Source organism: Vicia villosa, linkage group LG5 (assembly GCF_029867415.1).
Source record: "Vicia villosa cultivar HV-30 ecotype Madison, WI linkage group LG5, Vvil1.0, whole genome shotgun sequence".
In the NCBI taxonomy this organism is placed as follows: Eukaryota; Viridiplantae; Streptophyta; class Magnoliopsida; order Fabales; family Fabaceae; genus Vicia; species Vicia villosa.
The window spans coordinates 125369334-125387877 of NC_081184.1; the positions used below are offsets into that span (position 1 = coordinate 125369334).

The window sequence follows — 18544 nt, forward strand, 5'->3', positions numbered from 1 at the left end:
AGTTGTGAATTTGCACTAAGCTTCAGAACTGGGTTCATCTTGACCATGTTCAGAACATATGAACTTGTTGGCTTCTCAGATCTTGATCATTCTATTGACTATCTTTTAGAATTTTGCCTTTCTATAAAATTTCAACGAACTTTTGTAAAGTTCCTGAGCCAAACATTGTTAGATGCAAAAGTTTCATCTTATACATATCATGTATGGGATAGATCTTATGAGAATAGATATTTCAAAATAATCTCCACTTCTTCCCCTTTGTCAGAAATCAAAAAGACTTTAAAAATAAACAAAAAGAAACTTCATTGATTAATTGATAAAGAACATAATTTATGTTTGGGATAATTCATGTAAATATATATTAATGAATCATAACACGCTTGCCCAAAAAAATGGAATAAAGGAGAGATAAACTTTCATTTATAAGTAATAGAAAGTACAACATGAGAACAAGGAAACAAAACTACAACATTTACCAAACAACCAAAAGAAACCACAAAAGAGATCACTCGACATTTCATTGTTCTACAACTACATATAATGGATTTACTCGCTACGAGAATACTACATAGAATGTTACAAATGCTTATTTTCTATTCAAATCATTGCCATGCCTTCTAATTACAACGTCAAACCTTAACTTTTTGGCCTCCCTACGGACCCATTGTAGCATATGTTCACGAATAAAAAAAAACTTTTTTTTTTAAATTGTGCACGAACATCTATCTCTACAACGGTCGGTCGAACATCAGGCTTAACATCATCATTCGCTTCTTCCAGTTGAACGTCATTATTCACATTATTCGGCTTAACATCATTCTTCACTTCAATCGGTTTAACTTCCACACTCACAATAGCTTTGAGAAACATATTCTTGTGCACCATATCTATTACCACCAAAACCCTAAATCGGTTTGGCCAAATTGGGTTATGACGGGCCGCGGGTGAATACAAACGGTTTAATCGAATCATTGAGCTAATTTTTTGTTGCGCCCAATAACATATTTTGAACTACAACTTAATATTATGCCCAACATTCTTAAAGTAAAATACGTCCTGCATTACTACAAGTGTGATCTGACATGATTTCAAATTGCAAGATTGACATGTTTACTAAAAATGAAAATTCAAGCATTCAATAAACACCAAGAATTAACTCCAAGCAATCAACTCCAAGAATTCAATCAACACATTGAATTCAATTAACACCAAGAAGTAACTCCATTCAATTAACACGAAGAATAACTATCAATTTTTCATATCATTTTCATAATCTATGCATTCTGATCAAGAGAAGAAAACATGTCACACATTTTAAGATAATCTATGCATACTCCAAGCAATTAACACCAAGAATGACTATCAATCACACATTTTTTTATACCATGTAGTTTATACTATGATTAAGAATCAACATCAACTTTCATTCTTATGATAAAATACTTAATCCTAACTCTTGCACTATGAATACCATGTGGGAGATACAGTTTAAGATTACGCCCTGCATTACTACCTAAAATAAAATAGGCACTACATTACTACAAGTGAGATCTGCCATGATTACAAACACTTACAGTTACATTGGTCCTGCTCTAACACTCTATACATGCTACCTTGACCACCACTTTGACTTTGATCCATCTATCCAAATCACAAGAACAAATCAGAAAGAAAACACAAGAGAGAAAACAAAACAGAACAAAAACAATCCAAAAAAGTCTTCAAATTTTTACCTCTCCCTATCACCAAAAAGATGTCAGCTTCGATTCAAACTTTCATTCAAACCTTTAGCTATCCCTATCACCAAAAAGATCGCAGCTTTGGTAAGAAAAAAGATAGAAAACACAAGCCACAAAATACAGAACAAAGCAATCCAAAGAAATGATTCAAATCTCTACACATCTTATTCCATTTGGTTCATTCATTATGAACAATGTGCCTCAGTTCTTTTGCCCGTTTAACGTTTGGGAAGAACTGTCATATATAGCATTAATATTAAGAATACAAAGGTTCAATCAATTTGCTAAATTTACCACCGAATAATCAGGTATCTAGTCTAACTGCATAAAATTTCTAGTGAAATAAAATGCATATAAATCATCTAATGTGAGGAACTCCTATTTACAATAATATTTTAAAAAGGAACCAGCTGGTAATTTACATACGAACCGTTAAACAACAAATAAAAATGCACCACGAACTCTGTACAGCGCAAGCAACTTATATAACGATCCAACGGATGAAATTTATGACTTGCTCAGATCAAATGTGAGAGTACTCGAACAACTGCAAAAAAGCAAAAATAGTGTACAATGTATTATCATTTAAACAAACTAGGAAAACAGATTAGGTTTATGCCATCAACATATTGAATAGAAAGAGGGGGGAGGAAATGTTAATAATTTAATGATGTGACGAAAAGAAATTTACCCTCTTCCAGAGTCTCTGTAAACCCCAACTATCGCTTCAGCTTTGTCATAGAAGCTGTCTTTCAGAGATATTACAATACTCTGAAAACCATTTCCGCCATCAGCATCCTGACTAACTCTCGCTCCTTCACAAGATTTTGAACGAATAAAGCCAGCAACCTTCGCAATATTCAAGTTGTCCAATGCAGCATCAACTTCATCCAGTATGAAAAATGGTGAAGGCCTATAACTGAAAAAATAAAGTGGGAATCATGTCAATGAATATGCGCACCACATCTCTATGAAACTGATGCAGGCAAGATGTGTTGGATGAACTCTTCCGGAAACTTAAAAGGAAAAGTAAAAGCAATGTGGATTGATTTGTGATTAAAAGAAAAGAGAACTATTTTCTCAAACGAAATATGCTCATATATAAAAATTAAATAAGTTTGCAAGTACAAACAACTCTACCTATGGATGGAGAATAGCAATGCAAGTGCAGCAACAGTCTTTTCACCACCAGACAGTTGTTCCATGTCGCGGAACCGCTTTGTTGGTGGCATAGCAGTGTACTTCATGCCATGTAGATACGGATCATCATCATTTTCCAAATTTAGGTATGCTGTTCCAGCCAGAGGATGTGTGTTGCTCTTTGTAAGTTGTTTGTAAATTTTATCTATATTACCAGCTATATGGTTGAAAGCATCCATGAACATATCATATCTGCATTTTTCATTAATAGACATTGGTCTTACCGAAAAGATAGATGACAAACAACAGCAAACTAAAATAGTTACTCATAAAAAGTACACATTGTTTTCATTTTGTTCCTTGTTCCTTGGGGAGTGGGAATAGATCGGTTTGACGACATGGGCCTATAAGTATTTGCCTATATCAAGCCGATACCTGGCTAGACTTATTTTAGGCTCAGGTCAAGTCAAAGTTATCTTAAAAGTTAAAAGTCTACTTAACCAAAAAGATCAAGTTTCATGTCCTCCGAAAAGCATTCCGAGCATAACAGGTCAGCCTATTTAAGTGAAATAATAATAATAATAATAATAATAATAATAATAATAATAATAATAATAATAATAATAATAATATAATAATAATAATAATAATAATAATAATAATAATAATAATAATCATAATATTGTTGTAAATATTGTACATTGTGATAAAAATAATATGTTTGTAGACCTTTTCAATAATTTAATTATGCTAGTCTACGTAAATACTTAAACAGATGGGCTTATTCAGGGATACATTTATGAGAAATATAAACGTCTTATTACAAAATAGACTAACACTCAGATTAGAATTTCTAAAAGATTAGACTACACTTCAAAGAAATTTACATCATAAAAACAAATTACACTAGGACTATAAAACTGAGTTCAGTCGTATTGGTCAGATCAGGCTTAGAGTAAAACCTATCTATTGGTCTTGCTTAGCAGCCATTCACGCCACAATAGAGCAACTGGAGTGCACAAGGAAGCTACGAAGTCAAATACCCAAACCATACATGCCCAAACTATTAGCTATGAACTAATATTATAAACAAGACAAATAATGACAAATTGAAAGAAATAAAAAGCTTACCTCTTCTGCTTTACTGCATTGAACTGATCTGCTTTTTCCTTCTCTACTTTCCTGACAGCTTCAAACTCTTTAGTTACAGCTCTTTCTTTTTCAAGCAGAGCCTCGTACTGGTCCAATGCCTTCAAATTGGGTGCTGTTCTTTCTATCTCAGATATCAATGCATCCAATTTTTGCTTAAGATCTACCTCTATTTTATCCCTGCCAGAGTGTTTCCTATCTTTTAGTGTCCTAAAGTCATAAACTGGAGCCGGAGTTGAGATATCAGTATCCATAGGATCTGATATGGTTGGAAGACTAATCTGCTCTAGTTCACACTTCTCTGATATCTCCTTCTTTTGCCCCAATATCTGCTCAATCTGTGCCTCCTGTAACAACACTAAAGATGTTGGCTATCTATGCATTATATGCATGAAAGTACAAGGGCAAATAAATTTTGCTTATCGAACCTTAGATTTTATCAGATGATTCAGTTCGGATTTGTTAGTTGTGGCTGCAGAAATCTTCTTCTCCCATTCCTGGATTTCCTTTACACAATCCTCTGATTTCGATTTCCACTCTAAAACAGCAGAACATAGAAATCATAAAACTCCCACGACAGAAACAAAAAAACAGCACTGATGGTGAGTCTGCTTCGGTCAGGATCAACAAACTTTGTACCCGATTATTTCAAATGGTAAAAAGCCAAGTACTAAACAGAGAACCAATTCACAACAACAGAGAATGCAATGAAATACAATGATGATTCGTGGTTTTTCATCTTTACTATATACCTTTAGCTTCATCCTTCAACTGATTGATCTCTTCGGTAGCCTTCTCTGCTGCTAACTTTGCTTTGGCCTCTTTGTTCTGTACCCGATTTAAATCATTCTCCAAATCACTTATGGAAGATCTCAATTCTTCAATTCTTGAACTCATGTCTCGATTTTGCTCATACTCCAACCTGTAGAATAATTTCAATAAGGAATATAATTGGCAAGGTTTTAATAAAAAAACTGAATTTTGACAGTTTGTTACTAATATTTCTTATATATAATTACAGACTATAAATAGCATGCTATAAAACATTATTACTGAAAAATGAAATGTGCGTACATCATTTTGGTTTTTTTAATTTCATTATACAGTATTGAAAAAAACAAAAGTTAAAAAAAAGTAAAGAGACAAGAAAAGGAAATGAAAGGAATGTCTCTTTCTATTTAATTGAATTAATTTTTTTCTTTACCATAACAACCATCAGTCCACTCTATCTAAGTCTTTAAAGTTAAACTGTAACTAATACTACTTACTAGCTATATTAGATTCTTCGAGTATCTCTACAAGGTTTCACTGTTTCTGTCTTTGTCCTCTAGTTACATTTTTTCCTCTCCAACTTGGTATCTCACCAGAACACTCATCTTCCCCCATCCTGTTTTTTAACTTCATTATTCTAAAACTGGTGACCTCTTGTGAATTTGATGAGAACCGGCAAGAACCGAAATCTCGCAAAAAGAACCAATTCACTGGACTAACCTATAAGGCCCGTGTCATTGTATAAATGTGAAATATATCATATCCTAATAATGAAAGAGTTATGCTGTATAATACAACGCGCTGACTTACGAAATTGGATGACAGTAGAAACGAACTACCAATACATGGGTAGTGTGTGGTAAGGCAGTGTTGGAAATTCCACCTTCACCATAGCAGCCATGGGACCGCTATTGGATAACACTGTTTTATCCTCCAAATAATATAGCAACTAATGTCAAAGGGGTAAAAAGATATTCACAGATCAGCATCCGAGACTTTGTAGGACTTAATAATAGTTATAGTTTTCTTCATTCCTCATTTGCTTCCAAATATTATTTTCTCCAATTTGACAATCTAGTGCTGAGCTATTTGGTTTTATAACACACCATAGCAAAATACATACAGTTAGTTGCTTGCAAGCTTACAAATGCATTCATGCATGAAGTATTGTGTAATGTGTAGGTTGTGCTTGCAACCAATAACAAGTGATGTGATTAAAAAGAAGAAAAAAGGTAAGAAGGAACACACTGATATTTTAACTTTGAAAGCTGGTTACTCAGCTTCAGCCTCTCCTCTGCTACATTTTGAGCATCCTTGAGTCGATTTTCTTCATACTCACGAATATTTGCAACCCCAACTGACTTACTGAAGTCACTGTATATACGATCAGTAATTTCATTTATCCTTTTCTCAAGAGTAAGTAATTCTATATTCCTCTTTTCAACAGCATCTCCTAACTGCAGCACAAAAACAATAAGCAACAAGTTTGGTATACAAGAACACTGCTATGAATAAACAAAGGAATTGCCAATGTCACCTTCTCCAGTTCTGGACTAATACGTTTAATTTCTTCTTTGATGGTCCCCTTTTCGAGACTAAGATTGGAAAGTTTGTCTTCAATGCTTCTCTGGAAAAAGGTGAAACCAAAAAGAATTCAAATATTTTAGGAATGAAAAATCATTAATGTAGAAAAGGCTCTCCTATCTATACCCACATATATGTATAAGTGTGTGTGAATATTTTGTAGAAAAGGCTCTCCTATCCTAACGGGTCTTAGGCGTCAACGGCAGCTGGTACTCTTCGTCACGGAGAAGAGAGAAAAGCGGAAAAAGAAAAATTTACGCCCAGAAAAGAAAATGTTAAGTCTCTTCGTGAATGAGGGAGAAGAAAAGGTAGGGCCACACTTATAATAAAATGAAATGACTAAAAACTCTAAAAAACTTAAAACTAAACTGAGATTTTAAGAAGGGGTAAATTAATGCCCTATTTGCTGCCAATGTTGTCAACTGAGGATAGTGGGAAATGGCAGTTTGTCCAAATTCCACTATGCACCAGTGCTCCAGTGCAGCTATACCCAGTATTTCACAATATTTTATAACAAATAGCATATCATGGAACAATATCGATTTTTCAAATTGTGCTGTTCAATAGTGACATGACTGCTATTTAATAACACTGACTGGGGATAAAGGGAGACATAGTGCTAGAAAAAAAATACTGGCTGAAATAAAGCTAAAAGCCAAGAAAGCTTTTGATAGAAAGAAGGCAGTTAATGAATCATTTGAGACATAAAATATTTATGAGGAGGAGGATGTTTTGCAGGAAATGTCCAACATTTGAGCAGGAAAAGACCACCAATCGCTACTGCCGAGAGTATTATATACTGTTTTATAGTCTTTGCAATGGCGGCTATCCCGTTATACCGCTTTCGTTGCTTTGGATCTGACATTCTGCAGCGCTATCTAGGATTTGCAACATAGATTTGGGATATTAAATTGTTACTTATTATGCTTTAAATAAATAACGGTTACTTATTATGTCTGAACAAAGGTGTGTCTGGTGTTCGACATGACACTAGCACATGTGACTATGTTCAATTTATTCATTTTTTCAAATAATTGCCAGTGGCGGTGTGTTTGTGCTTCTGTTAGTGCTTCTTAGGTACAAAGAGCAAGTGCAATCACGGGTGATGGAGCAAAGAAGAGATTCAGGCGACGAAATGGATTCATGGACTGAGGACGTGCGAGAGTTCAAAAGAAAACAGAGTTCAAGTGAGGGGAATGATCAAGTGAACAAAGGCAACCTAATCTGGGTTTTCTTTTTTAAAAATGGTCATTTGATGAAACTCAACCAGGATCTCAACAAAGGCCCATTACGGTGCCTTTCTGTTGGAATTTCTACCTTAATTGCAGTCCTCTCCTAATCGCTTTAATTGCAGCACTGAACACCTTTATTGTGTTGGGTTTGAAGGGGTGGATTTAGTCTCACATTGCTTAGAGATATAGCATGTGTTATGTTTATAAGTGGAAGACAATCTTCACCTTACAAACTGGCTTTGTAGGATTGAGTTAGGTTCAACCCAAATTCTAAGATGGTATCAGAGTCTATCCTAGATCCATTTTTGGGCTTCCCGCATCGTCCACCCTTCGGGCTCATTGAGGCCCAAGCGTGAGAGGGTATGTTGGAATTTCCGTCTTAATTGCGGCATTTGACTTGCCTTAATTGCAGCCCCCAACACCTTCATTGTATTGGGTTTGAATGGATGGATTTAGTCTCACATTGTTAAGAGATATAGCATGTGTTGTGTTTATAAGCGGGACAATCCTCACCTTACAAGCCGGTTTTGTAAGGATGAGTTAGGCCAAACTCTAATTCTTAACATCGTATCAGAGCCTCGTTTAAAAATCAGTGGGCCGTCTGCTATCAGGTTTCCGTTATCCGGCCACCCACCATTTATTTCCAGGCTCCATTTGTCTAGTCCTGGACTTGAGTAGGTGTGTTAAAGAGTCCCACATCAGACAATATATGACCTGAACATGTCCTTATAAGTGGGGGCAATCCTCACCCTACAAACCGATTTAATAGGAATGAGTTAGGTCCAACCCAAATTTTAAGAAGGTATCATAGCCTATCCTAGATCTATTGTTGGGCTTCCCGCATCGTCCCTGCTTCGGGATCATTGAGGCCCAAGCATGAGGGGGTGAGTTGGAATTCCGCCTTAATTGCGATCTGCCCTTAACTGCCTTAGTTGCAGCATTTGGCTTGCCTTAATTACAGCCTCCAACACCTTCATTGTGTTGGATTTTTGCTAAAAGAGATATGGCACGTGTTGTTTTTATAAGTGGGGACAAACTTAACCTTACAAGCCGGTTTGAAGCCGGTTTTGTAGAAATGAGTTAAGTCCAACCCAAATTCTTAAGATGGTATCAGAGCCTATTCAAGACCACTTGTTGGGCTTCCCGCATCGTCCATGCTTCGGACTCATTGAGGCCCAAGTGTGAGGGAGGGTGTTGGAATTTCTGTCTTAATTGCAGTCCTCCCCTAGTTGCCTTAATTGCGGCACTTTGACTTGTCTTAATTGCATCCCCCGACACCTTAATTGTGTTGGATTTGAAGGGGTGGATTTAGTCCCAAATTTTTTAGTCATATGGTCTACGTTGTGTTTATAAATGAGTGCAATCCTCACCTTACAAACCGGTTTTGTAGGGTTGAGTTAGGCCCAACCCAAATTCTAAGACTGTTAATCTATAATCGCAAAATTTTGCCACAAAGTATTCCATTATTTTCTACAAAACCCCATCCATGTCTGATTGTGAAACACAATCATAGCAAGCACATGCACATTGTTAAGCGTGATAGTAATGCCAGTAATACTTCTAAAATAATTCTAAAAAAGGTAAAAAAAATGTATTAGTTTATCATAAGAGGAACAAAGGGATTACAGCCTATAAGAACTAACAGGTTAGTGGCTGTGGGTTACAAGTCAGTAAGGTTGTTAGGTGAGTTTGTATGGCTGGCCTTATACCTTATATGTAAAGGGAATGAGCTAATGGTGTGACTATCTGTGGTTTTTCCCTAGTTGTGACTAGACGAGTTCCATTGGAAAAGAGTAATCTCTTGTATTCTTTTCTTTTTCATATTGATGAAATTACAGAGACGAACAATTCTCTTTCTGGCACCAAGTTACTGTCAGTGACCTAACATATCAACACACTATAAGAACATGGAAAAAGAATGTGTCCACACACTAAATGAAATAAGCTTTGCATGCTTGATTGTCTCAAATAAAAACTTTCTAAGGCTGGTAGCTTGCTAGCCAGAACAGTTGATATCTTTATGAAGTTACCTTTTCAATCTCAGCATATTGAATTTTTTTTTCAAGTTCATTTTTTCCCCTCACTGTACCAGACTCTTTATCGTTTATATCTCTTATTGTTCCTAGCTCTTTCAGCTCTGATTCATACTGCTCTTTTTTCTTAACATATGCTGAAAAACAAAATGCTTATTTCAAGAGCAATTCTTTGACCCAAGTTAAAAATATACATCTTAGAAGAATTTAGTACAAACCTTTAAATTTCTTGTCATCCCACTGCTTTGACCTTGCTTCCATTCCACCACTAATGCCACCAGTCATTGTGCCGGATTTCGTCAGCAAAACTCCGTCCACAGTTACAACTGATCAAATTACATATGGAAATGCTCACTACTTTGTATTCAGCCAAGATTCAAGGCACCAAGAATGCATCACATGCATATTGCATAGTAAGTACACAGTAGAATTCTCAAAAAACAAAAGGGATGGTTAGATCTTCAGAAAGCAACAACACATCAAAAAAAAAAATCAAGGTGTAGAGATAAATTCGAAGAAGTCAGGAAGGAATATCCAAGTAAGAATAGGGGTGTAGAGATGTCAAGAAAGCATTATTACCTTTAAACCTCTCTCCACTCCAGCTTAAAAGTTTGGCTTTCTCAAGGTCTTCACAAACAAGAGTATTCCCAACAGCAAATAGAATTGCCTTCTCCAAGGGGGGATCAAACTTGCAATAGTTAAGTTCAAAAGCTTAAAACAAGTTCATTATAGGCATATTAGTTAATATTAAAATGCATCAATATAAGTTAAATTTCATGAAGTATGAATATAGATGGGAAAGAATACAAGAAAGAGTTATGCTCAATATATGCAGACTACGTAGTTTAAATCCAGTAGTGGGCTATCTATATAGGGGTTCAACAAATTGATAGACCGTACAACGGCATTTTGATGAAAGGAAACCACTGAAAAAAAGATCACATCTGGAAAAACTACATCTAGTTAGGGAGAAGATTTGTTTTTAGTGATATATGGGAACAAAACATCAGAAGAAAAAACATAAATCAGTACAGCACAAGATTAGTGGGAACAGTGCAACAGCGGTAAATTTTTACAGATTAATAAAAGAATTTAAACCGGCAAATTTTTTATAATGAAAAAATGACGGTTGACTTCTGCTCTACATATCACAATTACTGAAAAGGTAACTCCACCAGCAAAAACAGACATTTATATGCTTGTCTTTAAACTCATCTTTACACATTCCAGTTAAATTTTGAAATACTATCTAATTTTAGAAGGAAGCGTGCAAACCAAATATATTCTGTAGGGACAACAAAACCACTGGACAAATAACTGCGGTAAATAAAAAGGTAGAGGGTGGTAATGGATTGAGAAATTTTCAAGTAATGTCATTGATATCAAATATTGTTTGTTTTTTAAATATATTGAGCAATAAAGTCTTGATGGACAAGCTAGGTTGGAAGGTAAATTTCAAAATAGATCTAATAGACCAAATTCAAAGAACAATAAAGTCAATGAACAAAACCAGGTTCCTCAAAGCAGCCACTAGTTGAAAAAGGATATTGAATCACATCAAAAACCAGTTGAGCTGTACCACCTAATGTGCGTAATCTTTCCATTATTGGCTTCACTCGAATAGATTGTAGAGGAATAAATGTCTGGGGAGGAAGCCTCTGCTCTTTTAAATACTGTAGAGATACACCAAAACAAAACAAAAAACATTCCAATAAGTATATAGAACTTCAAAGTTCAAACACAGAAAATTGCATATTTATCAGAGTTATTAATCCCGGCCGCTCCGGCCGCTATCCCGGCGCTCCGTAGCGGAGCAGCACCCTGCCGCGCGATATGAAGGGTGCGGAGCAGGAGATGAGAAAGCGGCCGCTTCAGCCGCTATACCGGGTCCCGAGTCGTGGAAAATTCCCGGGCGGAGCGGCTCCGGTTCTTTTTTACCTTTTTTTTACATTTTTCTGGGCAAAATTAACAAAACACCCCTGTGCAAGAGAGAGGTTGAAGAAGAAGTGAAATCTGATTTGTAGAGAGAGTGAGAGTGAGTGAGAGAGAGAGGTTGAAGAAGTAGTGAATTAGGGTTTCCCAAGATATGATTCATAGACTGAGAATGAGAGAGAGACGCAAAGCGAGAGAGAGGTTGAAGAAGAAGTGAATTAGGGTTGATTGGTTGAAGAAGTGAGATCTGCGCCGCCGTGGAGTTAGAGATAATTAGGTTAACATACTGTATATGTTTTTGACGGGTAGTGGTAGTGTACTAACTAAGTATCAATCTTATTATATATTTATTAAAAAAAATCATATCTTATATTATTTCCTATTTTTTATAACTAATTTTGTATCTATCTATTATCTTAAGAAAATATATAAACAAATTATATATTTTTTGAGTCTATTTATTAAATATTTAACTTATTTATTAAAATTAAATTTAATTTGAATCTTTATGTTTTGAATCTTAATTAAGCATTATTCTTTGTTTCACATTATATTTTATAAATATTTTATGAGTGGTTTATAGATTATTATATAATTATTAGTATACAAAAATTTATCCCGCTATCCGGGATGCCGCTATTCCCACTATTCCCATTCCCGGAGGTTGGCCGCTCCGCTCCGCTATCCGGGATTAACAACTCTGATATTTATGCCAAAGATATGCTTTCAACAGTTGCAATTAAAACAGCCTTTAAAAACAAATACAACAATTATGTCATCAAAACCAAAGAAATAGGAAGCAACATTTCTACTTCTGGTATTTTTAACACAAATAAAGTCAAAGAACAATAAAGTCAATTACAGCTATTACAGCAATCTTGTCATTGCAACCAAAGAGACGTGTCAAATAAAATCCGCTGGAATGGCAGAAGCTGAAGGCTAATTGTAATTATTTACGTCCATCAGCTTGAAAGCACCAAGCTAGGTTCATGTTTAGGTTTTCAGATCACAGGGTTTATGCCTCACATCACTTTCGTCCCTATTTTGAAGTCTATGATATTAATGTAAGCAGAGATAGTGTACTTATATACATACATCACTAGGCATATTATAACATGGACCGCGGTGGACCATTGTTAAGCAATATTGATCATTTGGTCCTCACGGTAAAAAGGTAGACCCTACAACCGGATTATCCTCTCTTCCTAACCTTATTCCCTTTCACAGCAATCACACACCTCCCTGAAATCAGAAGCTTCACCACATATTATTCAATCTCAAATAGAAGTGTCTCAATCACAACTGGCACTCCACTGTGGGTCTCCCATCTCACATCCTCCAAGAGTTTTACCCAGCTGAGTTCAATTTTAAGGGAGGTGGTGGATTTTGCAACCTTCTGTTCCTACAGGGTTTTGCAATCCCCTGGTTTTTTATTTTAAGGTTTCTTTATCTTCTATCTCCTTTTGATTTTTGCTTGTACAGTTATAGACTTGGAGGCAAGGGTTTTTTTAAGGAAAGAGGAACCGGACCGGATGGGTGCATCAAAGGTTGGGAATGAGGGCTGACAATTTGGGACAAGAGAAATGCTAAGAACATTCTCTTTTCAACACTCTCTCATACACTCACTCTTTTGTTGGTTAAAACATGTGTGGGTCCTACTATTTTATGTGGAACCTATTTCCAAAGTGAGGGACCCACGCATGTTTCAACCAATAGGAAAGTGAGTGTTTGAGAGAATGTTAAAAAGAGTGTTTTCAAGCTGAGAAGATGAGAAGATTAGAAGAATCTAATGGCCATAACTCTGTTGAAGAAAGTTTTTTCTTTGGCATGGAGGGTATAGGGTGCAATGGAGAAGATGAGAAGAATCTAATGGCCATAACTATTGGTACACCAAGGACCACCTTGTTAGAATTCACTGACATCACTATACTTATTAATTCTCTAGTTTCTTTTCTTTTTTTATATGAGAAAAATGTACTAAAATTAAAAGCAATAAAAACCATCTATAGCAAATATGAACAGGCTGACTTCTTCATAATCATAAAGTTTTGAAAAATAAAATGGCACAAACTATGATATTGAGAAATCTCATTGACCTTGATGCATTCCTTCCCGGTCTTTTCATCCTCAACAACAACAGCGTCCATTAATTTACCCATAGCAACAGTAACGGCTAAGTTATACTTCTTCTGAGTTGGCCTACAAAGATTAGTCATGCGACCATGGACTCCTTGAAACAAGCGTTTCAGAGTCGCCACAGCCCGAGACAATTTAGCATCTTTCTCATTTTCATGTCTATCAGCCTTCAATTCACATAGATCATTTTCTACTTCGTCAATTCTTATCTTCAAGTAATCATGTTTTCTCCTGCAGATCCAAAGTAGCAAAACATTTCACAAATATCCACAACAAAGCCTGTAATGCAGTAGGATACCTTAAAATGAAAAAGAATAACAAGTTGATTTACTTGGATTCATTATGTTTTTCTTTCATCTCACGCAGTTTTGTATTCAAATTTTCAACAGCATCCTTATTCTTTGCAGAACTATCAAGAATTTTTTTAAGCCTTTCTCGCATTATTTTTTCCTGCGAATCCAGCTCAGACTCCCGAGTTTTTAGTTGTTTAAGATTCTCTTCCAAATTCTTTTGAGCTTCAGTGTCAGCATGTTGCTGCCTATCTAACAGTTCCTTTTCCTCTTTAAGCTTAGCGGTTTTCATCCCACCTTCATCTTTTCTGTAATAACAGTATTATCACCACAAGTTCCATAAAAGAAAAGAAATAAAAATTAAAAAAAAAACAAATCAATAGTTGAATTGAATGCTAACTGCCAAGTACTGGTAACACATGGCCAACAGCTAATGACAAGAAATGAATAAAAGAAATACCACATGCAGGCAAGAACATCTACAAATCTCTTCTGATAGCTAAAATATAACAAATCAACACGCATTCCAACTTCTGGCCAATGATATTTGTTTTCTTTCTCCGTTTAATTTTAACACTAACCAACAAATGAGCAATTTGAACTCATAAGGAGAAAAAAACTTTCTTCAACAAAGAGATAAACAATAAACATGATACATATATATATATATATATATATATATATATATATATATATATATATATATATATATATATATATATTGATAAGCGATGGATTATATTAGAAAAAGAGTACAAAGTGTACTCAGCCATTTACATTAGAAGCATATTCAGCCAAATACAACAGAAGCAAAGTTAAACAAAGTCCAAAGGACTTTTAAACCAAGAATAGAAATCTCTACATCTTTTAGAGTTAGAGCCTAAAGAATGCCAAAACCATGTACTCTCAACAATTTTATCAACGACACCTTCCACTCCGAAACCACCGTTGTTGAAAACTATATTATTACGAGTAGTCCAAATTGTCCAGCAAGCTCCCAACCAAAATAACAAAGCCCTTCTCTTGTTTGTTTTGCCTTTCATGGCTTCTACAAAGCACAAAAAATGCAGCAGAACAGTATTTTCGACGAAAACCGGAACACCCAACCATGACAGCACTTTCTCCCAAACCAATTTGGCAAAGTGGCAGCTGACAAGCAAGTGTTCTAGCGATTCAACAGAGTTAATACAGAAAACACACAAACCTCCGAAACCACAATGAGAGACACCTCTATGCATCAGCTGCTCATACGTTGCCAACCTATTCTTAATACATCTCCAGCCAAAGACTTGAATTTTCGAATGAACCCGCGTTTGCCATAGAAAGTTATAGGCCTTCAGCATATCATCATTGGGTATCACCCCTGCCCGCGTCTTCTCGAAGGCCTTATACCCCTCGCTAACCACATACTTCCCTTCACTATTTAAAAACCATCTGAACATGTCATCGCTATCCTCGCGAACCAGCCACACCTGTGCCAGGATGGTAGACAATTCAAGCAATTCCTCTTGGGCCTGACTATTTAAACCATCAACCTCCAGTTGGAGGCTCCACAGCCACTGCTCACCCGTGAAGCTACCCATCTCGACTACCGTTGCATTCTGATGTGGAGAAGCATTGAATAGGTTAGGAAAAACATTCTGGAAAATATCTCTGCCGCACCACTTACTTTTCCAGAACAGCACCCTCCTTCCCGTTCCCACCCTACACGAAATGCCCTTCAGAAACCAATCATCTGTTGCCTCCGTCTGACGACTCAAACTCCTAATATCCCTCCACCATAACGAATTCTTTCCACTTCTTGAATACTCCTTCCCATTAAAAACAGCTTGCTCTAAAGGGCCATATCTGTGCACTAACAACGGTCTCCAAGCAGCCTTTTTGTCGACTAAAAAACGCCACCTCCATTTATTCATCAATGAATCATTGAACATTTCTATATTTCTAACCCCCAAGCCTCCAGCATTTTTATCTTTGCAAACGTCCTCCCAACTTACCCACGCTATGCATCTCTTATCTACTCCCCCTCCCCACAAGAAATCTCGCTGAAGCTTGATCATCTCCTCCATCACCACCTTTGGGGTTTTATAGAAAGATAAGTAGTAAACTGGAATAGCGTTAAGGACCGAGTTAATCAACATGATTTTACCACCCATCGACAAAAAACGACTTTTCCAAGATGCCAATCTATTTCTCATATTTTCGATCACCGAGTTCCACATGAAACGCTGCCTGTGATTACCTCCTAACAGAATACCCAGGAACTTTGAAGGAAAACTACCTCGGCTGCAACACAGGAAGTCTGATGCTGCTTGCATAAAAAGATTTTCCACATTAACTCCCAAGATACTGCTCTTAGCTAAATTGACTGGTAAACCTGAAACAAGCTCAAAGCCCCTCAATATAGCTTTTATACTCCATAAGTTACTCCAGCTTCCCTCCCCTATTAAACAGTGTCGTCTGCGAACTGCAACAGCTCGAAGAATAAGTTATTGCTCACTTTAAATCCTGAAAAGACGCCTTGTGCCTTCGCCTTATCCACCATCCTTGCTAAACCTTCTGTGACGAGCGTAAACAGGAAAGGGGAGAGAGGATCTCCCTGTTTCAAACCTTTTTCTACCTCAAAATCCTTGGTCGGAGAACCATTCACCAAAACCGACATCGAACTACTGCAAACACAAGCCCTAATCCATCGCAACCACCTATCACCAAAACCGCATCTCCTAAGCATATACTGCAGAAAAGACCAATTGAAGTTATCATATGTCTTTTCGAAATCCACCTTCATCACGAGACAGCTTCTCTTAGACCTTTTAGCCAAATCCACTATTTCGTTAAGAACCACCAAACCGTCTTGGATGTGTCTGCCAGGAATGAATGCTGTTTGGGTATTTGATACCAATTTATCAATTACCTTCTTCATTCTATTAGCCAAAATCTTTGCAAAGATCTTATACAAGCACCCAACAAGGCTAATTGGACGAAATTCCGTCAGGTTTTGAGGATTAGTGACCTTAGGAATAAGGACCAGAAACTACGCCGTAACCGTCTTTGGAAGATTAGCATACGTGTGAAAATTGCTGATGAAATTGAAGATATCCACCTCAAACACATCCCAGAACTTTATGAAATTGAAATTGTAACCATCTGGACCAGGACATTTGTCACCATCACAACTCCACACGGCCTCTTTCACCTCTTCTAAACTGAACTAAACTTCCAACTCGTCCGCATCTCTAGTTGACAACCGACTGAAATTGATTCCATCAAGAACTGGTCTTCTCAATGCTGATTCTTTGAACTTGGCTTCGAAAAAACGTGTAACTTCGAATAAACATGATATATAAAATAGCTTACCCAACATATCCCTAAGAGTCTTAACGCATGACTTATCTATCAAAGCATAATCAAATAACATACTCCCACCAATCTTGATTATAATTTATAACACCGTTCAATTAATATGGATCTTATTTTTAAATAACCATTTTATTCTCATGGAAACAAATTCCCATGAAGTGCAAAATACAATTATTTTTTTAATTAACTTAAGAAAATTAATTGCAATAAACTGAAATTCTTAAATAGCATGAATTTAGGTGTTTTTGCTTAGAATACAGTCTAGAGGAAGAGGTGTATAGTGGGTAAGTAGCAGATAAGATTGTGTTAGACCTTAAGAATTACTAGGAACCAAAATTGAATGTGGCCGTTTTAAGCATGCTGTCACTCTACCTCAAGTTATGGGGCCCTGTGTACACTTGTTTTATCATTCACCTTGAGGACAAGGTGAATCTTTTTGGGGAGTACTGTTAGACCCTAAGAATGACTAAGAACCAAAGCTGAGTATAATCGTTCTATTTTTTCAAGCAGATACTGTTTTTAATATTAACATTCAGTAGCAGTTAAGTATTTATTTGGGGAGTGTGAATAAAATGAGGAAACCATGGGTTAGATGGGTTATCGTAGAAAATTAGATGAGGTTATTTGGGAGGGAGAGACCAAGCTCTTGGATTCTTGGAGGGAGAGAGAACCGAGACTCTCGAATTTCTTGGAAACTCGTTGTAATTACTGTTAAATTTCATTGTTTGGTACCAGTTTCTATCAGATTGTTAGTGCAACCCAAAACTCAACAAGATTTCCCAGTTCCAGTTCTGTCAGTCTTCCTACCCCCTCCCCCTTATATTCCTTTCTATATATTCCCTCCGGCCTTATATATAAGCAAACTAAAAATTTTGGCTTTAAATATAAGCAAACCTAGGTGCATTTAATGCTCTTGTTCCAAATTTATCTTTGCTAGAGGATAAATTAATTGAGGGTATACTAGTAATTGTGACATTTCTCTTATATGAAATCAAGAATATTAAATGCACTTAACTATCCTTCTTAATAAGCGTGAGAATTGTTTTTTTTTTCTTATAAATCAGGCCGGAGTAGTATTAGTTTATTTGCTCACCCCAAGCATTAAGCAATAATCTTGTTCTAAAAGAGGAAAAAAATTAAATATAAAATGGTGATGCTCATCTACAGCAAATAAACAC

The 18544-nt window shown here is 36.2% G+C and overlaps 1 protein-coding gene across 1 annotated transcript; it reads right to left on the reverse strand.

Annotated features, from left to right (window-relative positions):
- Window positions 1-1356: 1356 nt before the first annotated feature.
- Window positions 1357-14779, reverse strand: LOC131605353 (structural maintenance of chromosomes protein 1-like). The gene is made up of 17 exons (XM_058877722.1): window positions 14763-14779; window positions 14048-14314; window positions 13677-13947; window positions 11197-11321; window positions 10228-10337; window positions 9867-9974; window positions 9646-9785; window positions 6337-6426; window positions 6048-6256; window positions 4781-4950; window positions 4457-4566; window positions 4011-4375; window positions 2880-3131; window positions 2431-2658; window positions 2170-2286; window positions 1734-1797; window positions 1357-1641 (listed from the first exon to the last, which is right to left on the reverse strand). The coding sequence occupies exons 1-15, from the start codon at window positions 14777-14779 to the stop codon at window positions 2247-2249; spliced, it is 2502 nt and encodes an 833-aa protein (XP_058733705.1). The 3' UTR covers window positions 1357-1641; window positions 1734-1797; window positions 2170-2246.
- Window positions 14780-18544: the final 3765 nt, after the last annotated feature.